This window comes from Taudactylus pleione, unplaced genomic scaffold (assembly GCF_031769625.1).
Source record: "Taudactylus pleione unplaced genomic scaffold, aTauple2 ptg000703l, whole genome shotgun sequence".
NCBI lineage: Eukaryota > Metazoa > Chordata > Amphibia > Anura > Myobatrachidae > Taudactylus > Taudactylus pleione.
The window spans coordinates 5,550,558-5,574,158 of NW_028285105.1; the positions used below are offsets into that span (position 1 = coordinate 5,550,558).

The following is a 23,601-nucleotide window of genomic DNA, read 5'->3' on the forward strand; positions in this document are numbered from 1 at the left end:
GTGCCAGTATATTATACCCTGGTGGTCTAGTGGAGTCTCGGACGATCCGATGTCCACATCAGCGCCTCCGGTCTGTCTCCTGAGACCAGAGGTAAGGTTGAGCATAGACACAGGGACCCTCCTTACTAGTTCCCTTGAGTCCCGGCTGCAGTCTGGGGTCCGAGGAGCCCTGCTAGTTAGGTCCCCCTGGAGCCCCGCCGAGAGTACCACTAGCGCATGGAGGGGGGTTTCTAAGTACCAGAAACTTCCCCCCTGGCCAACCAATTTTTTTTTCTTCAGAGATGGAGACAGCCTTGTCTCCATCTCTGCACCATCCCTGGGCCACCCACGATCAGCGCTGCCCGGCCAGGCCCCTGCCAGTTCAGATATCAGCGCTTCCGCGGCAGTGGACGGGCAGTGCGCCATGCTCACAGGCCTCCCAGAGGAAGCTAGACAGAGGGAGGGACTGTCGGAGCCGGGTTCCACCTGCCGGCTCACGGATGGAGGCGGGAACAGTAGCAGGGATTCAGGTAAGTGGGGTTTTTTTTTGTGTGTATTTTTCGTTGTATATGTAAGGGGCACTGCTGTGGGGAGGCACTACTGGGGGGCACTATATTGGGGGCACTGCAAGGGGGGACCACTACTGGGGGCACTGGCACTGCTGGGGGGAGGCACTACTGGGGGCACTGCTGGGGAAGGCACTATTGGGGGCACTATATAAGGGGCACCACTAGGGGCACTGCAAGGGGGGACCACTACTGGGGGCAATTGCACTACTGGCGCACTATCTAAGGGGCACTACATAGGGGGGACTACTACTGGGGCCACTAAATAAGGGGCACTGCATAGGGGGTACTACTAATGGGGGCACAATATAAGGGGCACTGCATAGGGGGACTACTACTGGGGGCTCTGGCACTGCTGGGGGGCACTGCATAGGGGGGCTACTACTAGATGCACTATATAAAAGGCACTACTGGGGGCACTGCATATGGGGGACCACTACTGGGGGCACTGGCACCACTGGGGGGGCACTATATAAGGGGCACTGCATAGGGGGACCACCACTTAGGGCACTGCATAGGGGGACTACTTCTGGGGGTACTATAAAAGTGGCACTGCATAGGGGGGGACTACTACTGGTGGCACTATATAAGGGGCCAGCTCTAGGGGTGTTCGACAAGTGCGGTCGCACAGGAGCGCCACCCATAGAGGGCGCACCCCTCCCCAACATCCCGATTTCAGCAGGACAGTACTGTCCTGCTGTTCCACCTGTGGGCTGAAATAGCCCGAGGGTGGTCAAATCGGGAGGTTGGGGACCCCGGAGTATGAATGGATGCTGTGCACATGCGCGCGGCATCCATTCAGCCCGGGAGAGGGCTGGGGGAAGCCCAGCTAGTTAGGCTTCCCCCAGCCTGACATTATGCAGGCACACCTCCAAATAATGTCACGCAGGGGGTGTGACCTATGGTAATTATGCCACGACCCCATTTTCGGTTGTGCGCGGCGCATGTAGGGGCGCATTCCAGAGAGCTGGCACAGGGTGCTCAGACCCCTGAAGTCGGCCCTGTAAGGGGCACTACATAGGGAGGACTACTACTGGGGGCCTCTGTTGCGCGCACCTTCTTATATATGTGTGTGTGTGTAGATATATACTGTATAATGGAAATCCCTCCCTGAGAATCCTGCGTTTGCCCCTGTACTGTACTGTGCAGCGGAGGGGTGATGGATCAGCAGTGCAGACATCTAAAGGACTGTCTAGCGCTGCTTGCTCTATTGTGAAAAAAATGAAAATAAAAATAAATCATAAAAATAAAGCTTGGGCTGCTTATAACAGCACCACTGTTCTAACGGTGATCCAGCTCCTGCCGGACACCAACGAAACTGAGTTGCCTTCAGGCTGTGGGCGGGGTATAGTGGGAAGGACCGGAGCATCCTGGGATTGAATACAGATCCAGTGATGAGATTTTAAATAAATACTACATTCCACTACAATGCTAACCAATGCTTTCAGTGATTTATCAAATATAGTGACGAGGGTTAAAGGAGAAGTCAGATAGCCCAGAAGGAGGCCTTGGTGCAAAATCTGATGTATTTCAATGACCCAAACCAATGATGGGTAGAGAAGAGTTGTCTGTAATTGATGCACAGAGTTAAAATATAACTTTTATTAGTCTTTAATATATGTATATCAATAATACAGTCCGTGAAATATAAAAAAAAATAAATTAAAGTGTGATATAAGTAAGAAAAAGTGTAATTAAAATAGATTCTCGGTGCCAATACAGGTCGGTTTTTAATATTTTTCTGAAATATATGGTAGTATCCTGGATATCTATATATTATTATTTATTTAATATATTGCAATAAATAATAATTTTAACCAAATGCCACTCTGTCAGTATTATTTCAAACATTGATTATAGTGCTGCGTTGAATGGAGTACGTTTATGTCCACATAGCATAACATGAGTAGATATGTTCAGAGGCCGTAAGAAATGTAGTCTGATAGGTTGGTCAGATATTTGTACATTTAGTTCTCATAGTAAGAAATAATTACGAAGTAGCAGAAAACATGCTCTGCAGGGAGTCTGACAACTCTCCTGCTTGTCATGAAGCTGCTGTTCTTAATGGATATCAGAATACACCCATTAGTATTTGCCTGAAAATCATGGTATGAATATATTTCTATATAATATATAGATACAAAGGCATGAATTGGTATTGCTTAAATGTTAACAAGATGACATGTCACTTATTCCAAATATATGGATATTATCATGTGTATGTATGTGTTGGTAGACTAATCAATTTTCGCAGTACCAATACACCCCATATATAACAAATGGAGAACATACCTCAGTTCATAATGACCCCTGATGGGTATATGGTCAATTTCATGGGTTAAATCAGATGGTAGGCGAATTATGCTGCTAATTAAATGTAGCAAATACCCTTGTAGGTGGGGATAACATAAGATAATATAAATGATAAGTTCAGTGTGTTTAAGATACTATGGGGTCTATTTACTAAGCAGTGTTATGAGACAGAGTGAAAAGTGATAAGAAAGTGATAAAGTGCCAGCCAATCAGCTCCCAACTGTCATCTCACAGGCTATGTTTGAAAAATGACAATTGGGAGCTGACTGGCTGGCACCTTATCACAGACTTATCACTTTTCACTCTGTCTCCTAACACTGCTTAGTAAATAGACCCCTAAATCATACATATATATTAGTATGGTGACCAAATAACATTCTGCATACATCCATGCAGTGGGAATAAAGATTGATCAGCAACAAATAGGGTGTGTTCAGAAATAAAAATAAAACACTATCCTATGCTTCTATCTGACTATGTATTGTAAATCCATGAAGGGAGCTATGTAAATACTAAGAGAATTATAACAAGTCCATTTGCATAGATTTTATTTTATTTAGGTTTCATTACGGACTGTTCCCATTAGCATGCTGCCTCTGAATAGGTATAGAATATACATTCTCATTTGGCCTCTGATACAAATACTCAGTTTGTTAATTTGGTATATTGCAATATTTTTTTAAAACCAAATGCCACTCTGTCAGTGTTATTTCAAAACTTTGATTATAGTACTGCATTAAATAAGTATGTATTCACATAGCATAACATAAGTAAATATGTTCAGAGCCCGTGACAGAATAGGTTGGTCAGATATTGGTATATTCAATTCTCAAAGTGAGATGTAATTATAAAGAAGCAGAAAACATGCTCTGCAGGGAGTCTGACAACTCTCCTGCTTGTCATGAGGCTGCTATTCTTAATTGGTATCAGAACACACACATTAGTATTTGCCTACAAATCCGAGTATGAATGTATTTCTATATTATATATAGCTACAAAGGCATGAATTGATATTACTTAAATGTTAGTAGGATGACATGTCACTTATTTCAAATATAATTTAGTGTGTTTATGATACTATATCATACATATACATAGGTCTGCCAGTAGTATGGTGGCCAAATAACATTCTGCATACATCCATGCAGTGGGAATAAAGATTGATCAGCAACAAATAGGGTGTGTTCAGAAATAAAAATAAAACACTATCCTATGCTTCTATCTGACTATGTATTGTAAATCCATGAAGGGAGCTATGTAAATACTAAGAGAATTATAACAAGTCCATTTGCATAGATTTTATTTTATTTAGGTTTCATTACGGACTGTTCCCATTAGCATGCTGCCTCTGAATAGGTATAGAATATACATTCTCATTTGGCCTCTGATACAAATACTCAGTTTGTTAATTTGGTATATTGCAATATTTTTTTAAAACCAAATGCCACTCTGTCAGTGTTATTTCAAAACTTTGATTATAGTACTGCATTAAATAAGTATGTATTCACATAGCATAACATAAGTAAATATGTTCAGAGCCCGTGACAGAATAGGTTGGTCAGATATTGGTATATTCAATTCTCAAAGTGAGATGTAATTATAAAGAAGCAGAAAACATGCTCTGCAGGGAGTCTGACAACTCTCCTGCTTGTCATGAGGCTGCTATTCTTAATTGGTATCAGAACACACACATTAGTATTTGCCTACAAATCCGAGTATGAATGTATTTCTATATTATATATAGCTACAAAGGCATGAATTGATATTACTTAAATGTTAGCAGGATGACATGTCACTTATTTCAAATATAATTTAGTGTGTTTATGATACTATATCATACATATACATAGGTCTGCCAGTAGTATGGTGGCCAAATAACATTCTGCATACATCCATGCAGTGGGAATAAAGAGTGATCAGCAACAAATAGGGTGTGTTCAAAAACAAAAATGATCCATTTCGCATATGCTAACTTTTATACTGCCCTCATACGGGCTGTTCCCGCTAACATGCTGCTGCTGAAAGAGTGTGCATTTTATATTATCATATTAGACAGACACTGGGCCTGATTCAGACCCGGACGCTATTTAAATCATGCGCTCGCACTGCGTCGTGTAAAGCCGCCCACTAAGTATTAGTAAGCGGCCGCACTATGCGCGCGCACCTGTATAAAGATGCCCCTTTGCCACTCGCAACACACGTCATCTCCGGCAGTTGTAGGATTAATCGGGAACATCGAGAGCCATCGGAGCTGCTCGCAGCGCTTGTGGTAGCCTTTTCCCACCACAACATTGCGAGCAGTTCAGGCTAAAATACAACCCAGTCACGTGTGTAATGACGCTACTTTGCTAATTATGCACACCCTTTAAATGCCGTTCTGATGGTCGGGCATGCCTGCGTTCGCACATCCACACCCCCATTTACAAGCACCTTCCCCTGTTACCACCCACAAACGGCACTATCTGTCACTCAAAATAGTGGCCCGACTGCGGGCTACGGGTGAGCACTTTCCCATCGCAATGACTGGTTCGCGCATGCACATTGCGACTCATACGCATGTGCAGATTGCGTAAAATCGCTCAATGCGAGCGAGCGCAGCTTAGCGTCCGGGTCTGAATCAGGACCACTGTACGGCCGGTGAGAGCCGATGTACGTTTCACTTTGACTGCTTTCTCAAGGCAAATAAATAATACTATATAGATATCCAGGACACTACCATATATTTCAGAAAAATATTAAAAACAGACCTGTATTGGTACAGAGAATCTATTTTAATTACACTTTTTCTTACTTATATCACACTTTAATTTCTTTCTTTTAATACTTCACGGACTGTATCACTGTATCATTGATATACATAATTTAAAGACTAATAAAAGTTATATTTGAATTCTGTGCATCAATTACAGACAACTCTTTCGCTCTCTACCCATCATTGATCTTTACTATTGTTGTCTATGATAGCACCCCCTTCAAACAATGTAACACAATATGCTTTATTGTTCTACTAGATATTAGGGGTTTACCTAGATACCATATATAACAGATTCTTCCTCTACATTAAACTTGTGCGGATTGTGGCTCCTTTTCTTCTTTTGTACAATGACACAAAACACAAGTTTACCTAGTTTAAGCAAATCTGTTTCTATTCTTAACTAAAATAAATTAAAACAACACAATCTAAAAATATTTATCAAATTAGAGAGTGAAATATTTTTAATATACTATAGGGATTAGGGCATGTAACTTCAATGTTAATGTACTGAATATTTAATCCTATAGTATCATAAAACCGTGCCTATTGTTAATGTTAATCCCTTTTACATACTACTTATATATCAGAGATTTCACAGGTGTTTGAAGCCCAGAAGCAGATCTGTCATTTGCATGTAAGGAAGCTGACATTTAAGGTAAGTATTCCTACAACATTTTTCTCTATCTATCTATCTATCTATCTATCTATCTATCTATCTATATCATATCTATCTATCTATCTATCTATCTATCTATCTATCTATCTATCTATCTATCTATCTATCTATCTATCTATCTATCTATCTATCTATCGATCTATCTATCTATCGATCTATCTAATCTCACTCTCTAGTCATTAATATCTCTAACTCTAGAAACTTTACAGAAAGAGTGTTTTCAACTTTATTTAATGTACATTTATTAGCATGAATATGCTTTTCAGCCATGTACTTTTATCATAAAGAATGGTTTAAGGTTGATTTTAACACCACACATCTCTGCTTTGCACTTTGAATTGGATGCAAAGTATGCAGAAAATAATTTTGAGGCACATAAATTGACAATGAAAAAAGCAAATATATCTGATGATGTACATATATAACTGAAAGGCATAGAGAGATGCCATAAAGATAAGGAAGTATATACAGTAAATAGATAGAGGGGACATGTGAATACTAATTAACAAAGTACGTTGATAGGTTTAAACCATCTCAAGAGATGCTTTAACCAATCTAATTACAATCCACATTTGAGGGTCTTCAGCAGATTCAAGGCAAACAAATATATATATATATATATATATATATATAGACAAATATGGAACGCACACAGCCAATGAACAAACAAGGGAAGGTGCCAGGTCCGAAAAGGTAAATATCAACAATAGGTCCCAAACAAACTGGAAGGAACCAGACCAGCACTCTATTAGTACTCAATCACCATGAAAATTATTTAATATTCCAGTCTAAAAAAGGGCGATCAAAACAAGCAGGGATCAAAACAAGCTATTGAGCTTCCAGTTTGTTTGGGACCTATTGTTGAGATATATATATATATATATATATATATATACACAAATACTTTGCTGTAAAATATACTATTGTTCACCAATTCTGCCCAAACCCTTCATTGCATTGAGATTATTGTTTTTTGGTGGTGACTGTTGAGTTTTAGTTGCTATTAAGGAGGTGTCTTAACCTCTGCCTCCCCAGTACAGCTTTGATGTAACCATGGACCTCCATATGGTAGCCATGCCCATGTTCTTTACCCACCTCATCAAGGAGAAGAGCAATTTTGACTGTAATGCAATCATTTATTCTAATCTCGGTCTGCTTATGTCTTATGGCAATGAGAAAATTGTCCTTGCCTTATAAGGTAGATGACCTAGTTACAGACAATTGCAGATGATTATGGAAATGTTTGACTCCAAATGGCAATTATATTTACAATTAATAATAATTTTAAAAATAATATAATTTTTCAAATAAATGTAAAAAAATTCATAGACCTTGGTGAGCATGCACAATGTTAGAATTTAGAATTCATTTACCTTCACTTTTTCCATATTACCCACAGGATTATAATTCCAACTACATTTATAATAATAATCTCAAAAGAAGAACCAATTGTGCAACGACCATTTTGTTTTTGAATCCTGTGGAGCATTTAAAATGGCTCCATCTACTAGTACATTAAAATTAAGACAATTATTGATGCTCCAGGTTTTTCTTGCTGGATCTGTGTTCTCTGGAAACATACTGATATGGCCAACAGAAGGCAGTCACTGGTTAAATATTAAAATGATAATAGAAGAATTGATTAAGAGAAACCACAGTGTAACCGTGCTGATTTCAACAGGAGCCGCATACATTAACGAAGATAATAAATCGTACTCAGTAAATTATGAGCTCTATAAAGTTCCCTATGATAAGAATTATTTATTATCAGCAATTGATGACTTTGTCAAGCTCTGGATGTATGAAAAACCAAATATGAACTTCTTCCAGTTTTACCAACGTTTAAGCCAGTTGGCAACTCAACTAAATCTGATGATCAAGGAAAATTGCAATTCTGTACTTAAAAATCAAGACATAATGGCAAAACTGAGGTCAAACCAATACAATATCCTTCTGTCTGATCCAGTCACTATGTGTGGGGATCTTATAGCAATGAGCTTGGATATCCCTTTCATATACACTCTGAGATTTACACCTGCTTCAGCCGCAGAAAGACACTGTGGACAATTGCCATCAGCTCCCTCCTACAACCCAGCATTTCTGTCCGAGTTGACTGACAAAATGTCCTTCTCTGAACGGCTAAAGAATATTGTGTCCTATCTAATCCAGGACTTCATCTTTTACTCCATATGGGGAGAATGGGATTCATACTACAGTGAGATTTTAGGTAAGGTGTCTTATAGCAAACTGTGGTTGGTTCTTCTAATACTGAGAGGTGTCTTACCTTTGCTTAAACTTGACTGCATTCCTTTCTCAAAAGAATAATATGCAATAGGTGCTAACAAGAATAATATGCAATAGGTGCTAACAAGAATGATATGCAATAGGTGCTAACAAGAATGATATACAATAGGTGCTAACAAGAATAATATGCAATAGGTGCTAACAAGAATGATATACAATAGGTGCTAACAAGAGTGATATGCAATAGGTGCTAACAAGAGTGATATGCAATAGGTACTAACAAGAGTGATATGCAATAGGTACTAACAAGAATGATATACAATAGGTACTAACAAGAGTGATATGCAATAGGTACTAACAAGAGTGATATGCAATAGGTGCTAACAAGAGTGATATGCAATAGGTACTAACAAGAATGATATACAATAGGTGCTAACAAGAATGATATACAATAGGTGCTAACAAGAATAATATGCAATAGGTGCTAACAAGAATGATATACAATAGGTGCTAACAAGAATAATATACAATAGGTGCTAACAAGAATGATATACAATAGGTGCTAACAAGAATAATATGCAATAGGTGCTAACAAGAGTGATATGCAATAGGTGCTAACAAGAGTGATATGCAATAGGTACTAACAAGAATGATATACAATAGGTGCTAACAAGAATGATATACAATAGGTGCTAACAAGAATAATATGCAATAGGTGCTAACAAGAATGATATACAATAGGTGCTAACAAGAATAATATGCAATAGGTGCTAACAAGAATAATATGCAATAGCTGCTAACAAGAATAATATGCAATAGCTGCTAACAAGAATAATATGCAATAGCTGCTAACAAGAATGATATGCAATAGGTGCTAACAAGAGTGATATGCAATAGGTGCTAACAAGAGTGATATGCAATAGGTGCTAACAAGAATGATATGCAATAGATGCTAACAAGAGTGATATGCAATAGGTGCTAACAAGAATGATCTGCAATAGGTGCTAACAAGAATAATATGCAATAGGTGCTAACAAGAGTGATATACAATAGGTGCTAACGAGAATAATATGCAATAGCTGCTAACGAGAATAATATGCAATAGGTGCTAACAAGAATAATATGCAATAGGTGCTAACAAGAATGATATGCAATAGGTGCTAACAAGAGTGATATGCAATAGGTACTAACAAGAATGATATGCAATAGGTACTAACAAGAGTGATATGCAATAGGTGCTAACAAGAGTGATATGCAATAGGTGCTAACAAGAATGATATACAATAGGTGCTAACAAGAATGATATACAATAGGTACTACTAACAAGAGTGATATGCAATAGGTGCTAACAAGAGTGATATACAATAGGTACTAACAAGAATGATATACAATAGGTGCTAACAAGAGTGATATGCAATAGGTACTAACAAGAATGATATACAATAGGTGCTAACAAGAGTGATATACAATAGGTGCTAACAAGAGTGATATGCAATAGGTGCTAACAAGAATGATATACAATAGGTGCTAACAAGAATGATATACAATAGCTGCTAACAAGAATGATATGCAATAGGTGCTAACAAGAATGATATACAATAGGTGCTAACAAGAATAATATGCAATAGCTGCTAACAAGAATGATATGCAATAGGTGCTAACAAGAGTGATATGCAATAGGTGCTAACAAGAATGATATACAATAGGTGCTAAAAAGAGTGATATGCAATAGGTGCTAACAAGAGTGATATGCAATAGGTGCTAACAAGAATGATATACAATAGGTGCTAACAAGAATGATATACAATAGGTGCTAACAAGAATGATATACAATAGGTGCTAACAAGAATAATATGCAATAGGTGCTAACAAGAATGATATACAATAGGTGCTAACAAGAATAATATGCAATAGGTGCTAACAAGAATGATATACAATAGGTGCTAAAAAGAATGATATGCAATAGGTGCTAACAATAGTGAAATGCAATAGGTGCTAACAAGAATGATATACAATAGGTGCTAACAAGAATGATATACAATAGGTGCTAACAAGAGTGATATGCAATAGGTGCTAACAAGAATGATATGCAATAGGTGCTAACAAGAGTGATATGCAATAGGTGCTAACAAGAATGATATGCAATAGGTGCTAACAAGAATGATATACAATAGCTGCTAACAAGAATGATATACAATAGGTGCTAACAAGAATGATATACAATAGCTGCTAACAAGAGTGATATGCAATAGGTGCTAACAAGAGTGATATGCAATAGGTGCTAACAAGAATAATATACAATAGGTGCTAACAAGAATGATATACAATAGGTGCTAACAAGAATGATATACAATAGGTACTAACAAGAATGATATACAATAGGTGCTAACAAGAATGATATACAATAGGTGCTAACAAGAATGATATACAATAGGTGCTAACAAGAATGATATGCAATAGGTGCTAACAAGAATGATATACAATAGGTGCTAACAAGAATTATATACAATAGGTGCTAACAAGAATAATATGCAATAGGTGCTAACAAGAATGATATACAATAGGTACTAACAAGCAGGGGCTGGCTGGCAACTTTTAGCCTGGGGGGCAAATGCATGCAGGCGGCCCTAGCAGAGGAGTATCGTGTAGCCAGGGTGCCCGAAGAACGTGCGTGCTACGGCGCCGTCCCCCCTCAAGTGTTTCAGGGAGGAGGCGGGTCCATATGGGATTAATATAAGGTAAAAATAAAGATTAGGGGCAGCCCCCTGTCGTAGTGCACATATGCAGTGCCCCCGTGTGCCACAGGAGATAACACCCTTATGCAGGCCTCCAGTAGTGCCCCCAGTAGTGATCGCCCCCTATGCAGTGCCCCTCGTGCCCCCAGTAGTGGTCCCCCCTGTTCAGTGCCCCTTGTGCCCCCAGTAGTAAGCCCCTTATATAGTACCCCCAATAGTGGTACCCCCTATGCAGTGCCCCCAGTAGCAGTCCACCCCCCCATGCAGTGCCCCCAATAGTGGTAACCCTTATGCAATGTCCCTTAAATAGTGGCCCCAGTTGTAGTCTCCCCCCTATGCAGTACTCCCAGTATTGCCCTTTGTATAGAGCGCCCAGCAGTGGTCCCTCGCAGTGCCTCCAGTGGTAGTCCCCTCCCCCTATGTAGTGCCCTTAGTAGTAGTCCCCTCCCCCTATGCAGTGCCCCTAGTAGTAGTCCCCTCCCCTTGTAGAGCCCCCAGTAGTAGCCCCTCCTTGTAGTGCCCCCAGTAGTAGTAGTAGTCCCCCCTTGTAGTTCCCCCAGTAGTAGTAGTCCCCCCCGTGTTGTGTCCCCAGTAGTAGTGATCCCCCCCCCTTGTAGTGCCCCCAGTAGTAATCCACCCCCCTGGTAGTGCCCCCAGTAGTAATCCCCCCCTGGTAGTGCCCCCATAGAAATCCCCCCCTGGTAGTGCCCCCATAGTAATCCCCCCCTGGTAGTGTCCCCATAGTAATCCCCCCCCCTTGGTAGTGCCCCCAGTAGCCCCCCCCCCAGCAGAGAGAGAGACTTAATTAATAATAAAACCCCCCAAAAAAAACACTTACCTGAAACTCCCGCTCCTGGTCCCGACGCTTCCACCGGCTCCTCTGGCCGCTTTGCATTATGGGAGAGATGACGGCTCTCCCATTACCCACTGCGGGAGCCGGAAGATGGTTCCCGCAGTGGGAGCAGCGACAGCCGATGAGAGTCTGACAGACTCTCAGCGGCTGCTGTGTAGCGCTGACCGGACGCCTACCGTCTGAAGCCGGCCCCACTGACATCACTAGTGATGTCAGTGGGAGTGATTTTGGCTCTGATAGAGCCAAAATCACTCCTGGCCTTGCGGTTGAGAAACCCGACCACAGAGTTTCACTCGCAAGTCCGATGGTCGCGATGGTCAAGACCATCACGACCATCTTGTTGGACGCTCGTATATGTTGTGGGTGGTGACCCACAGCTATACGAGCGTCCAGGAGGACGCTCCATTTTAATGGAGGTGGGCCCTGATTCAGAGCGAGCGCTCTGGTCAGAGCGTCCGGCTCTGAATCAGGGCCATACAGTGTAATGAATGACATGGTGACAGTGGCGTCATTGCGCGTGACGCTGCACCGGCTTATTGCGCGTGACGCTGCACTCCCACTCCTTCCTGCAGCCGCAGACACCTAGGAAGGTGAATGAGTACAAGCTTGCGGCGCGACCTCGCTGTAAGCCCAAGAAGCTTGGAGCAGCAGCAGCAGCACCTTCCCCACCCCTGAGGCAGCCTCAGCAGCATTGTCAATTGTGTGTGTATATATATATATATATATATATATATATATATATAATATTATATATATATATAAAAAGAGTCTTGCAAGTACTGCACACTCAAAATCTATTGTAGCAATCAGGGTGCTTGGTCATATTGTAGATACATATACAGCCAAAGAGAACCAGATAAACTGGTAGACCAGCATACAAATTTTATATGCAAATAAAGTTTTATAGCTTCATTTTTCTCAAGTCAAAACAATCCAAGTTGTCATCATGAGTTTATCAAAAATACATCAGTTCACATAAAGTGCAAAGTGCAAAAGTGCAAATGAGTGACATGGTACTTATCAGTATCCGTGCAGTGTGAACCGACGCAGCGGCATCAGGGTATACAGCCCGATAGCTGTTTCGGTGCCGTCCAGCAACTTCCTCCTGGGGCATAGCTAACACACTGAGCTCTACCCACGTTAACGAGTCACAGCTGAATCATCACACAATCAAGCACACCTGTATACTCACCTTAAAGTCTAGACGAATCAGTTTATTATCCAGGGCCGTTCAGTCCGCCTGTGGACCCGGAAATGATGCGAACGGTCCAACGGAGCTTGCGTATCAAATCTGATCGCAACAGTGTGACAATATCACTTATTGGCAACTTACATCAGCATAATGATTTGTGGCTAATTAACACCAAGTGAATATTTGTAAAGCACAGAGTATCAGGTGTGGTTAACTGGTGATTCAAAATGCGGCAGCGCAGGGCGGTCAGACAAACATATACAGTAATCAAAGAAAATAAAAATAAACAAAAAATATAAAAGGGAATAGCCAGAAAAATAAATATTTATAAATGCATGAAACATTATTAAAGAAAGCAGTTAAAGTTAAGATCTTCATTTAATCCCGATGGTGATAGGGTTTGTAGATTATATATCCAGCGACTTTCACACTGTAATAGATGTTTGTTCCGATCCCCACCTCTTAATAGCGGAGGTATATGGTCAATAGGCATAACTTTAAAGTCCAATGTTAACAAAATGTTTGGCAACTGGTGGAGTATTACCATCCAAACTTTGGAATATCTTACATATAGAGGACCTATGCAATACAATATGCTCTTTCAGCATTCTGACCTCTTACCAACATATAGGCGGTTACATGGGCATTTTATAATGTATACCACAAATTTGCTTATACAAGTGAGACGATAATTGATTTGAAATAATCTAATGGATTTTGGATCCACAAAATGTTCACCAGTGAGCAAAAATCTGCAGTTAATACACCCTGAGCACCGGAACACTGCATTCTTTAGAGATAACCAAGTTTTTGGTCTTTTGGTACCAATGTAGGACTGTGTGACAATGTCTTTAAAGTTGTTACTTCGTCTGTAGCTTGAATAGTGCTGGATTTCGGCAACAGTCAGACAAGAATGGGTCCATTTGCACTATATGCCAGTGGCATAACACTGCACTTTTGATTAGTTGTGAACTGATGGAAACATAGTGTTGAAGACAAGTCTCTCAGATTTTGCACAATCAGCTGTTTTACTGCTGTCAAGTAAGGTCGTTCTATCAAGTTGCATGCATTTATCAGTTGCCTCCTTGATTTCAATTGGATAATAACCACTGTTAATAATTTTTTTGCCCATTTCACTTAAAGCATCCGGTAATTGGTTTCTATCTGAAGTTATACGAACAACTCAAAGTTGTGAATAAGGTAGACCCCTTTTTAGAGGTGAGGGATGGAAACTGTCCGCTGCTAAAAGGGTGTTTTATCCGTTTTCTTAGAAAAGACAGATGTCCCTAATATACCAGTAGAAACGTCAACATTCACATCTAAATAAGTGATTATCTGGGAACTGAAATTCATGGTAAATTTGATAGTACTTTCGATTGAATTCAATTCATCCACAATTGTGAGTAGATTTTGCTCACCACCAGCCCACACATGAACACATCATCTATATACCGTACATGACAAAGCATGTATTCAGCAAAACGATGGATATAATGTACTTTTTTTCATAAACATACATGAATAAATTTGCATACGCTGGGGCCATATTCGAACTGCACCTAAAACATACTGACCGCACCAGCTGAGATGTTAATTACTGCAGTGGAGACAACAGTAATTAACAGCTCGTCCCGGGTGCTTACAGACCTCGAGGAAAAGGTCTTAAGCTGAGGGTTATCAAATATTCTCACAACTAAATTTGATCTGATGAAATGGGAGAGTGAAAAATATCGCCTCACAAGGCAATTAAAACTACATGAGTATTACAATGGAGTCAAAGCAATACCAAGACCACCAAAATCCATGGAAAGTGAAATTCCACATGTATTACGTAAATTACAGTCCAGATCACAGATTGAGCCAGTATCCAATTATGCGGCCATCAAAACCTTTATACGGATGCTGGACCAGGATGTTAAGTTGTCCACGACTGATGCAGATTATGGGCAAAGATACAGCAACCTATCTATGGGGGAATGGAGGGCACTGCAGAACTTATCTGAGTACAAAGATGTAGTGTTTCGCCCTGCAGATAAGGGCGGGGCGATTGTAATACAGGACCTTCCTGATTATATGTCTGAGATAGAAAGACAGTTGGCAGATGCAACAGTATACAAGCCACTGGTAGTGATCCAAAGGATATGTTCATGAAACAACTTCGGGAGAGACTGAACATTGCAGTCACTGAAGGGATGATTCCTAGTAATCTCAGTAAGGCACTGATTCCAAAGAGTTCCACTCTACAGAAGAGACACAAATGCCTGAACAACCCCCCTGGTCGACATATCATATCGGCCAGGGCATTGTTGTTCCAGGCGGTATCTGTATTTTTGGATGATATACTACAGCCATGTATCAAGGAACATCCTAGGTTTCTTCTTGACACCATTTCATTCTTAAATAAGATTTATGAGTTACCGGAGATACCACAGGGCAGCTATTTGTGTAGCATTTACATTAGCAATCACTACACTGTGATTCCTAATGTAGAGGGCCTACTGGCAGTGAGAAAGTTGATTGCCGATAGCAGTGCATATTGTGGCCCTGACATTAATCTAGTGATTGATCTATTGGAGATGATTCTCACCAACAATTTCTTCATGTATAATGACAAGTTGTTCTTGCAGTTGATTGGCGTAGCGATGGGGTCGAATGTGGCCCCATCCTACGCCAATGCTTACATGGTTCAGGCTGAGCAGGAGATTTTCTTTCAGGACGTCTATGTATCTGGTAGACTTTTCTTTTATGCCAGATACATAGACGACGTATTCGCGACCATCTTTTTGCACGCTCGTATATGCTGTGGGTGGTGACCCACAGCTATACGAGCGTCCAGGAGGACGCTCCATTTTAATGGAGGAGGGCCCTGATTCAGAGCGAGCGCTCTGGTCAGAGCGTCCGGCTCTGAATCAGGCCCAAAGTCCAGTATCAAAAAGTCCCAAGTACTGGAGATGTATGTGCTGCTGTCCTCTTATTAGCTCGCCACAGGCCAAATAGTATCAATCATGAAACGAAAAGAAGAAGACAAGGCACATCCACATGAGTAAAAAATAACAATCACTTTTACTAAGTGTAATAAGCTCACATACATCAAAGTAAACAGCGGCCGGCTCACACTCAACCCTCCGGTGCCTCCGGATCGCACCCAGGGTGATGGATATCCACGCTATACAAGGTGGCAATCCTGTCCTGCTCTCTTTTTTTTCAAATCTGGCATTATGGTGGTTTTTACTACCTTGTTTAAATATATATAAATAATCTATAGTGGTATAAAGTGTTTTTGCACCTCTATATATTAAAATTATGGGTGTAGTAACCTCCCCCCCTCGCCCACTCCTTTTTTTTGTGTGTGTGTAGTTTATATGTGTTTGTTTTCGTGGAGTTTATATGTGACTTTTCAAATTTGGCATTATTAAGCACAGGGGAGAGGGTGAGAGAAGGTGAGAGGTGACAGGGAGAAGTAGTGGGTGACAGGGAGTGGGTGATAGGGAGAGGTGACAGGGAGAAGCAGTGAGTGACAGGGAGAGGTTATAGGCAGTGGGTGACAGGGAGAGGAAAGAGGCAGTGGGTGACAGGGGAGAGGGTGACAGGGATAGTTGACAGGCATTGGGTGACAGGGAGAGAGTGATAGGGAGAAGTGACAGACAGTAGTGACAGGGAAAAGCAGTGGGTGAGAGGGAGAGGGTAACAGGGTCAGGTGACAGGCAGTGGGTGACAGGGAGAGAAATGGGCATTGGGTGATAGGGAGAGGGTGACAGGCAGTGTGTGACAGGCAGTGTGTGACAAGGAGTGGGGAGAGGCAGTGGGTGAGAGGGAGAGGGTGACAGGGAGAGGTCACAGGCAATGGGTGGCAGAGAGAGGGTGATAGAAGAGGTGACAGGCAGTGGGTGACAGGGAGAGGGGAGAGGCAGTGGGTGACAGGGAGAGGGTAATAGGAAGAGGTGACAGGCAGTGGGTGACAGGGAGATGTAGTGGGTGTCTGACGCATTATACCACACTGTAGTGCCCCCCACTTAAGTCACACTATAGTGCCCACACATTATGCCACATGTAGTGCCCCCATATTATGCTACACTGTAGTGCTCCCACATTATGCCACCTGTAGTGCCCACACATTATGCTACACTATAGTGCCCACACATTATGCCACCTGTAGTGTTCACATTATGCTACACTGTAGTCCCCACATTATGTCACCTGTAGTGCCCACACATTATGCTACACTATAGTGCCCACACATTATGCCACCTGTAGTGCCCACATTATGCTACACTGTAGTCCCCACATTATGCCACCTGTAGTGCCCACATATTATGCTACACTGTAGTACCCACACATTATGTCACCTGTAGTGCCCACACATTATGCTACACTGTAGTCCCCACACATTTTGCTATACTGTAGTGCCCACACATTATGCCACCTGTAGTGCCCACACAGTGTACTCACCAGCAGCATCCTCAGGCAGCCGGCAGAGCAGCAGTCACAGCCTCACAATGAGTCACACCCATGAGGCTGCGCTGCTGCTAAACTCCAGGTCAGAGAAGCATGTGATGGGCTCCTCGAATCAGAGCTCAACACATGCTCCTCTGACCCCACTGCAGAGACTACTGGGGTATATTACCTAGTAGTGCACTGCAGTGCTGAGTCTGACAGCACTGTGTCCTGGTCCTCTCTGTGTGTAGTTGCTGGCCGGCTCAGTCACACCCTTGATGACTGCCCGGCAAGCAGCTGCAGTGCAGCCTGCCATACAACTACAAATGGCGCCGGGCAGTGTGGACCCCTGTATTGCGGCAGGCCCCGATGCCGTGCACCAGCTGCAAAGCCGGTAGTTGCACCCTTGCATCCCCAACAGTATAAGTAAAAGTTTTCAGAGCTTTATGCTGGTAGCTAATGCCATCATTAGATTATGTTAGCTCTATACTATGGAAGAGGGTAATGTTGGATCCATGTAGATTACAATGTTTCCTCCAGGCTCCATAGTGTGCAAACACATCTACTGTGAAGTATAAGTTTGCAGCTTTGTCTGGATTGCTGCTTACTGGCACAACTATCCCAGTTTCAGGATGGTGTCAAATTGTTCCAAAATAACTGTCAAAAGCATTGATAAGAAATGATAGGTTTCAGGGCATTTATAACTTTATTTTTTTAATAAATAGGCAGCACAGGGACTTAAGGCCAGTAGCAGTTATTTACGTAGAGCTGGCTATTATTCCTTTATCTATATTTTCCATGCTTAAGTATTCAGGGATATTTTGCTTCACTCTATTTTGCTGCCATATCTAAAGGAATATTTTTTAATTATCGAGTTCTAGACCCAATAATTATAATTTCTATTGTCACTATTCGTAGCAATAAGAAATTATGCATCACCCAAATGTATTAAAAATAACATGCAGAGATGGTGGCTCTGACAGTAGCCCTTCCCTGCGGTGTGATAGAAGTATGGACAAAGGTGTAAGGGGTGCCATTGCTATGGAGCCCAGAGGTTTAGGGGATCCCAGACACAGGTTATATAATTACATACATATTTCCCAGATTTGCCTGCTAAGGAAATGGGTCCTACCCGTATCCCAGCTTGAATGGGGTGACATTCCCTTTTCAGTGAGAGGTGTGTGTAGTGGATGTTATAATGGTAAAGGGGCACTGTATTGTTGCATAATCAGAACTGGGCACTGTAATGTGACTTAAACTGAACTGGGGGCACTGTAATGTTACCTACTCATGGTAATGCGGTATAATTTGAATTGTATGACAAATATATAATGTTACTTAATATGAACTGGGACACTGTAATGTGGCACAATATGAACTGGATGCATTATAGTGTGGCTTTATATGTACGGGGGAACTGTAATGTGGCAGAATATGAACTGGGGACACTGTATGTCATAATGGTAGATGTATTAAGTAATGGAGAGTGATAAAGTGGAGAGAGATAAAGTACCAACTAATAACAGGGAGAAGGTACCAACCAATCAGATCCTAACTCACTTTACAGGCTGTGCTTGAAAAATGGCAATTAGGAGTGGATTGGTTAGTACTTTATCTTTCTCTCCAATGCTTAGTACATATCTCCCAATGTGAATGTGTACTGGCATCCCTACATTGTGACATAATGTGAACTAGAGCACTACTGTGGTTCAGAAAATGAACTAGGGCACTATTATGGTTCAGAAAATGAACTAGGGCACTATTATGGTTCAGAAAATGAACTAGGGCACTATTATGGGACATAAAATTAACTACTGTGGAGAGGTGTCTCTCTAGAAGCACTGGGACAGGCCCCCTTCAAAATGTTGATTTGGCGCTCACAAAGTTGTGGCTACACCCCTGGATAGAAGTGAGGTGATCACTTCTCTTCGTCTTCGGGAACCCTTCTGCTGACTATGCATGTACAGCCTAATGTGTACTAAGCACTAAAATATCACTGTACCACGATTATACCTCAATGCATATGAACAAAAGGCTTTACAAGGGTTAGAATTTGATACCTGAGGTGAAAATCTACATGATAGCCTTGGATAAGGTAAGAGGTGTTCATTGACTTATTTATTTGTCCTTAAATCAAGGACAATTTAGGTTATTGTATACCAAATGGAAAAAACACAACTAAATAACAAAATATTTAATGTAGCCAGTAATTAAACATGGTTTTTCATTGTGTTCAATGACTGGTTAATATCTGTTCAATTACTTGGTTATAGTTTCCCAGAGGTATTACAGTCTAATAGGCCTATTTCTTTTTTTTACAAACAGGTGGATTTTGGGGTGTTACAAGTGTTTTAGGTACAGCGAAGGAGCACTGAGCCTGATTCAGAGGTGCAGGCTATTGCAGCCGTGACTGCCTCTATTGTCGCAGTGCGACGGCGTTGGGTTTTGTACAGAGATGCCCACTAGCTGTGGTGCTAATCCGATGCTTTGCTTATTATCGACCGAAACCATTGAACACTGCACCAGCCCTATGGAGGTGCACATTCTCTGTGTGAACATGGCCGCCAGCATCACTGAAACTGTGGCAAAAGACACAGTCACTGACCGTGATATGCCCGTGTCTGGCTAGCCACCCCTTGTTACCACCCAGAAATGCCCACTGAAATTGCCTCTCTTTTCGTCTAACTTTGATCGGCGGCTTCTGGCGGTAAATTATTGGGACAATGCTCGGATACACGTGTATGCTGAAAACATCAGTCCCTAGCATGCGGCATGTGGCATCAGCTCACTGCCTGTTGCTTTGGAAGCTATTATCAGTGGCACTCTAATGCTGGGTACACACTAGGCATCTAAACCCCGTGTTTTTGGGAGTGACATGTGCACAAAACTGAAACAATTGAATATCACCCCTTCAGTTTAGATGGGCGGTCAGGCGTGCAAAAACAACTGAATTCCCCCCTGAGAATTCTAGCGAAAAGATTAATATTGATGGGGGCCAACACATGATCAAAACCTTATATATTAATGACTATGTTATGGCAGAATATGAGGGAGCATTTTATCCAGATAAAAGATAAAATCCATAACCAAGACCATGTTGGGTCTGACTTCTTGGAAATAGCCAGAGAAAGAGGACCTGATTCAGAGTCTAACGCAAACCCGATGGTTTGCGTATTACTCCGATTGTGAGAGACCTGTGCATGCACAGTATATGTACCGTGATGTGCAGTTCTCCCAAGCCGCAGCCTGATTGACAGGCTGTGGCCATTTGGGGATGAGGAGTAGGTGGGGCCGGTCTCCGTTCCCAGAATGGGGGGAGTGCAGTCCCCATTTTCTGGGAGTGCCAAGGCCAAGGTCTGTGTCTTCCAACACAGACTTACTGGACTTGGCACTAAAGCTGCAATGGGCAATCTGAGTAACTTTGGGGTTACTAAGATTGCAGATGGATCTGATGCTACATCTTAGGATGCAGCACTTAGATCTGTGATGCAGTCAGGGGGCGTCTATTTGCACCAGACGCCTCTTGCTGCATTTGCATAGGAGTTATACAGTATTACACAGCTGCTTCCCTGCGGCTGTGCAATACCATACAACACTGAATCAGGCCCATAGCCTGACAATAACATGGCGAAGGAATAAATAATTGTTCCAAGTGTAACTGGCTCAAGAGGATATGGAGTATAGTGTTTCAGAAATACTTAACTACAGGCAAAATATGCTTAATAGCATTTAAGCATCAAATTTTATTTTTCTTCAATTATTATTAATCTACTTCGATTTAATAAGTAAGTTGACCTGTTGCCTTTGATTTACTAAAGTAAGTAACAGTGTTCAGTCATTGGTCTTGTGTGTTCATTTGCTGGCTCTATGCGTTCAATCACTGGTAATTTCTGCACCTCTCCAGGTATTTGGTTGTAAAATTCTAACTATTGCTACAATCTTTAAAGCACAATTTCTTCAAAATGTAGATATAGTAATGATTGATGGTACATATCTCAAAATGTAATTTATGTTGTATCTGCTACATACACCATCCTCTTAAACATGAGAATTCCCTTAACTGTTTATTCACTGAACAATTCACCCTAACTGCATTTCAGTTGAAGGACTCAGCTGCCTGCAGAGGGGATATAGTCAGCATCGTGGCTGACGGGATGCCGACCGTCTAAATACCAGCACCAGGAAGTGAGGGTTAGGGTTAGCCTGTTAAGCCTATGTGTATTAGGGGCACTACTACTATCCTGGGGTCGGGATTCTGACTGTCGGGATTCCTACTGCCGGCAACCCATACCCAACTCCTGATCTCAAAAATGAATACAAACGTTATTACCTATAGCTACAAATATAAACCAGCTTGGTTTTGCCTTTAAAATGATTGCCGCTTTCAAAATACTGGAAGACTCACAGGAGGTCCCGCAGTGGCACCAGATCGCACCCTATTACATAAGCCCCCTCATCTGTTTGTAATGGCAAAACCTTCAGGAGTTAATTTTGTTGCCCCCAAAAATCAATCATATGTAAATTGAGGATCTCCTACCATTGCTGTTATTTGCAGCCCCATTGTGACCAAGGGTTTCAGATCTCCTGTGAAATAGATGTTTCACTTTTGGGACGCTGCAGAAGGAATGATTTTTGTGCCCAACAAGACTGCAGTCCCGTTAAGGAATATATGGTTTGATTTTAAGTTCGGTGTCTCAGACTCACCAGAGAGGAATCCCTTAATAACATTATACAATTGCAGGTCTACACTTTGTAGATTCTTATATAAAAATCAGAGATCTAATTTAAATCACCTACAAACAGTAGGTGGTATACTTTTACTTCTTAATAATTACAATGTTTCATGTTTGTTACTTTTGATAATTAACAACTGCTTTTAATTTGAATTATCTTTGTGTTTGTGTGTGTGTGTGTGTGTGTTGGGAGAGAGAGCTAATTTGGTAAGTGTGCTATGTAGAAGTAAATTGGATTTTTTTCTTTTCCCCATTGTAAATTATGTTTTCTTGTACCACTCTTTCAGGGTGTTTCCTGACATACTGTAGCTTGAGCTCTTTGCCAGGGTTACGTTACTCTTATTTAATGGTTGGAATAATTTCAAGTAACTACAACTCAGCTTATTCACACTATGTCATTACATAAGATTTTTTTCTTTGTGCTGTGTAGCTTAATATAAAGAACATAAATTGTGTTGTGCAATACCGTTGAATACCTTTTGACAAGTAATCACATGAACTGTACAAAGGACAACATATAAGTAAAGGGATGTAATAAAGATATGCTTAAAGCCTATACACTGAGAATTGTATACCCATGGTAATGTTTCAGAATATCCTGTTCAATATATTATGTCTTAAAATTCTAAGCAAGATTAATGGCTTAATTTCCCAGCTCTGAATAACTCTTCCCATCCAAGGCTTTACCTGTGTGAGAATCTTTTCAGTTGTAAATCCACAAAGTAGTTAGTCTGCAGTTGAGTATGTACAGCATATGTGTTTTATTATAGCACATTATGGTCATCTCTTTGCTTATGCTGGTTCCCTGCTTAGCTTCATGCATTACTGTATGTGTCAGTACATTTGGCCAGAAAGTTTTCCCTGCCACTCTATGCCAAGATTACCACTGAACACAAAGGCCCTGATTCAGAGGCGCTCGCTATTTGCGAGCGCTCGCTCTGAATCAGGGCGTTTTTTTTTCACCCGGCCTCCAGGCCGCTCGCTAAGCTGTGGGTGACCACCCGCAGCTTTAGCGGGCGGCCTGGCGATGGTCGTGATTATCGCGACCATCGGGCTCGTGAGGAGACCCTGTGGTAGGGTCTCAGCTCTCGCAAGCCCGAGTGGACTTCTTGCTCTAATAG

General features: G+C 41.5%; 1 protein-coding gene across 1 annotated transcript in view; it reads left to right on the plus strand.

Annotated features, from left to right (window-relative positions):
* The first annotated feature begins 6,227 nt into the window (after nucleotides 1–6,227).
* LOC148477666 (UDP-glucuronosyltransferase 2A1-like) overlaps nucleotides 6,228–23,601 on the plus strand; it is a 149,769-nt gene continuing 132,395 nt past the window's right edge. Inside the window, exons 1-2 of the mRNA XM_088456427.1 lie at nucleotides 6,228–6,268; nucleotides 7,689–8,516. Of these exons, the coding sequence (XP_088312553.1) occupies nucleotides 7,784–8,516 (733 nt within the window). The 5' untranslated portion in view covers nucleotides 6,228–6,268; nucleotides 7,689–7,783. The remainder of the gene's footprint in view (nucleotides 6,269–7,688; nucleotides 8,517–23,601) is intronic.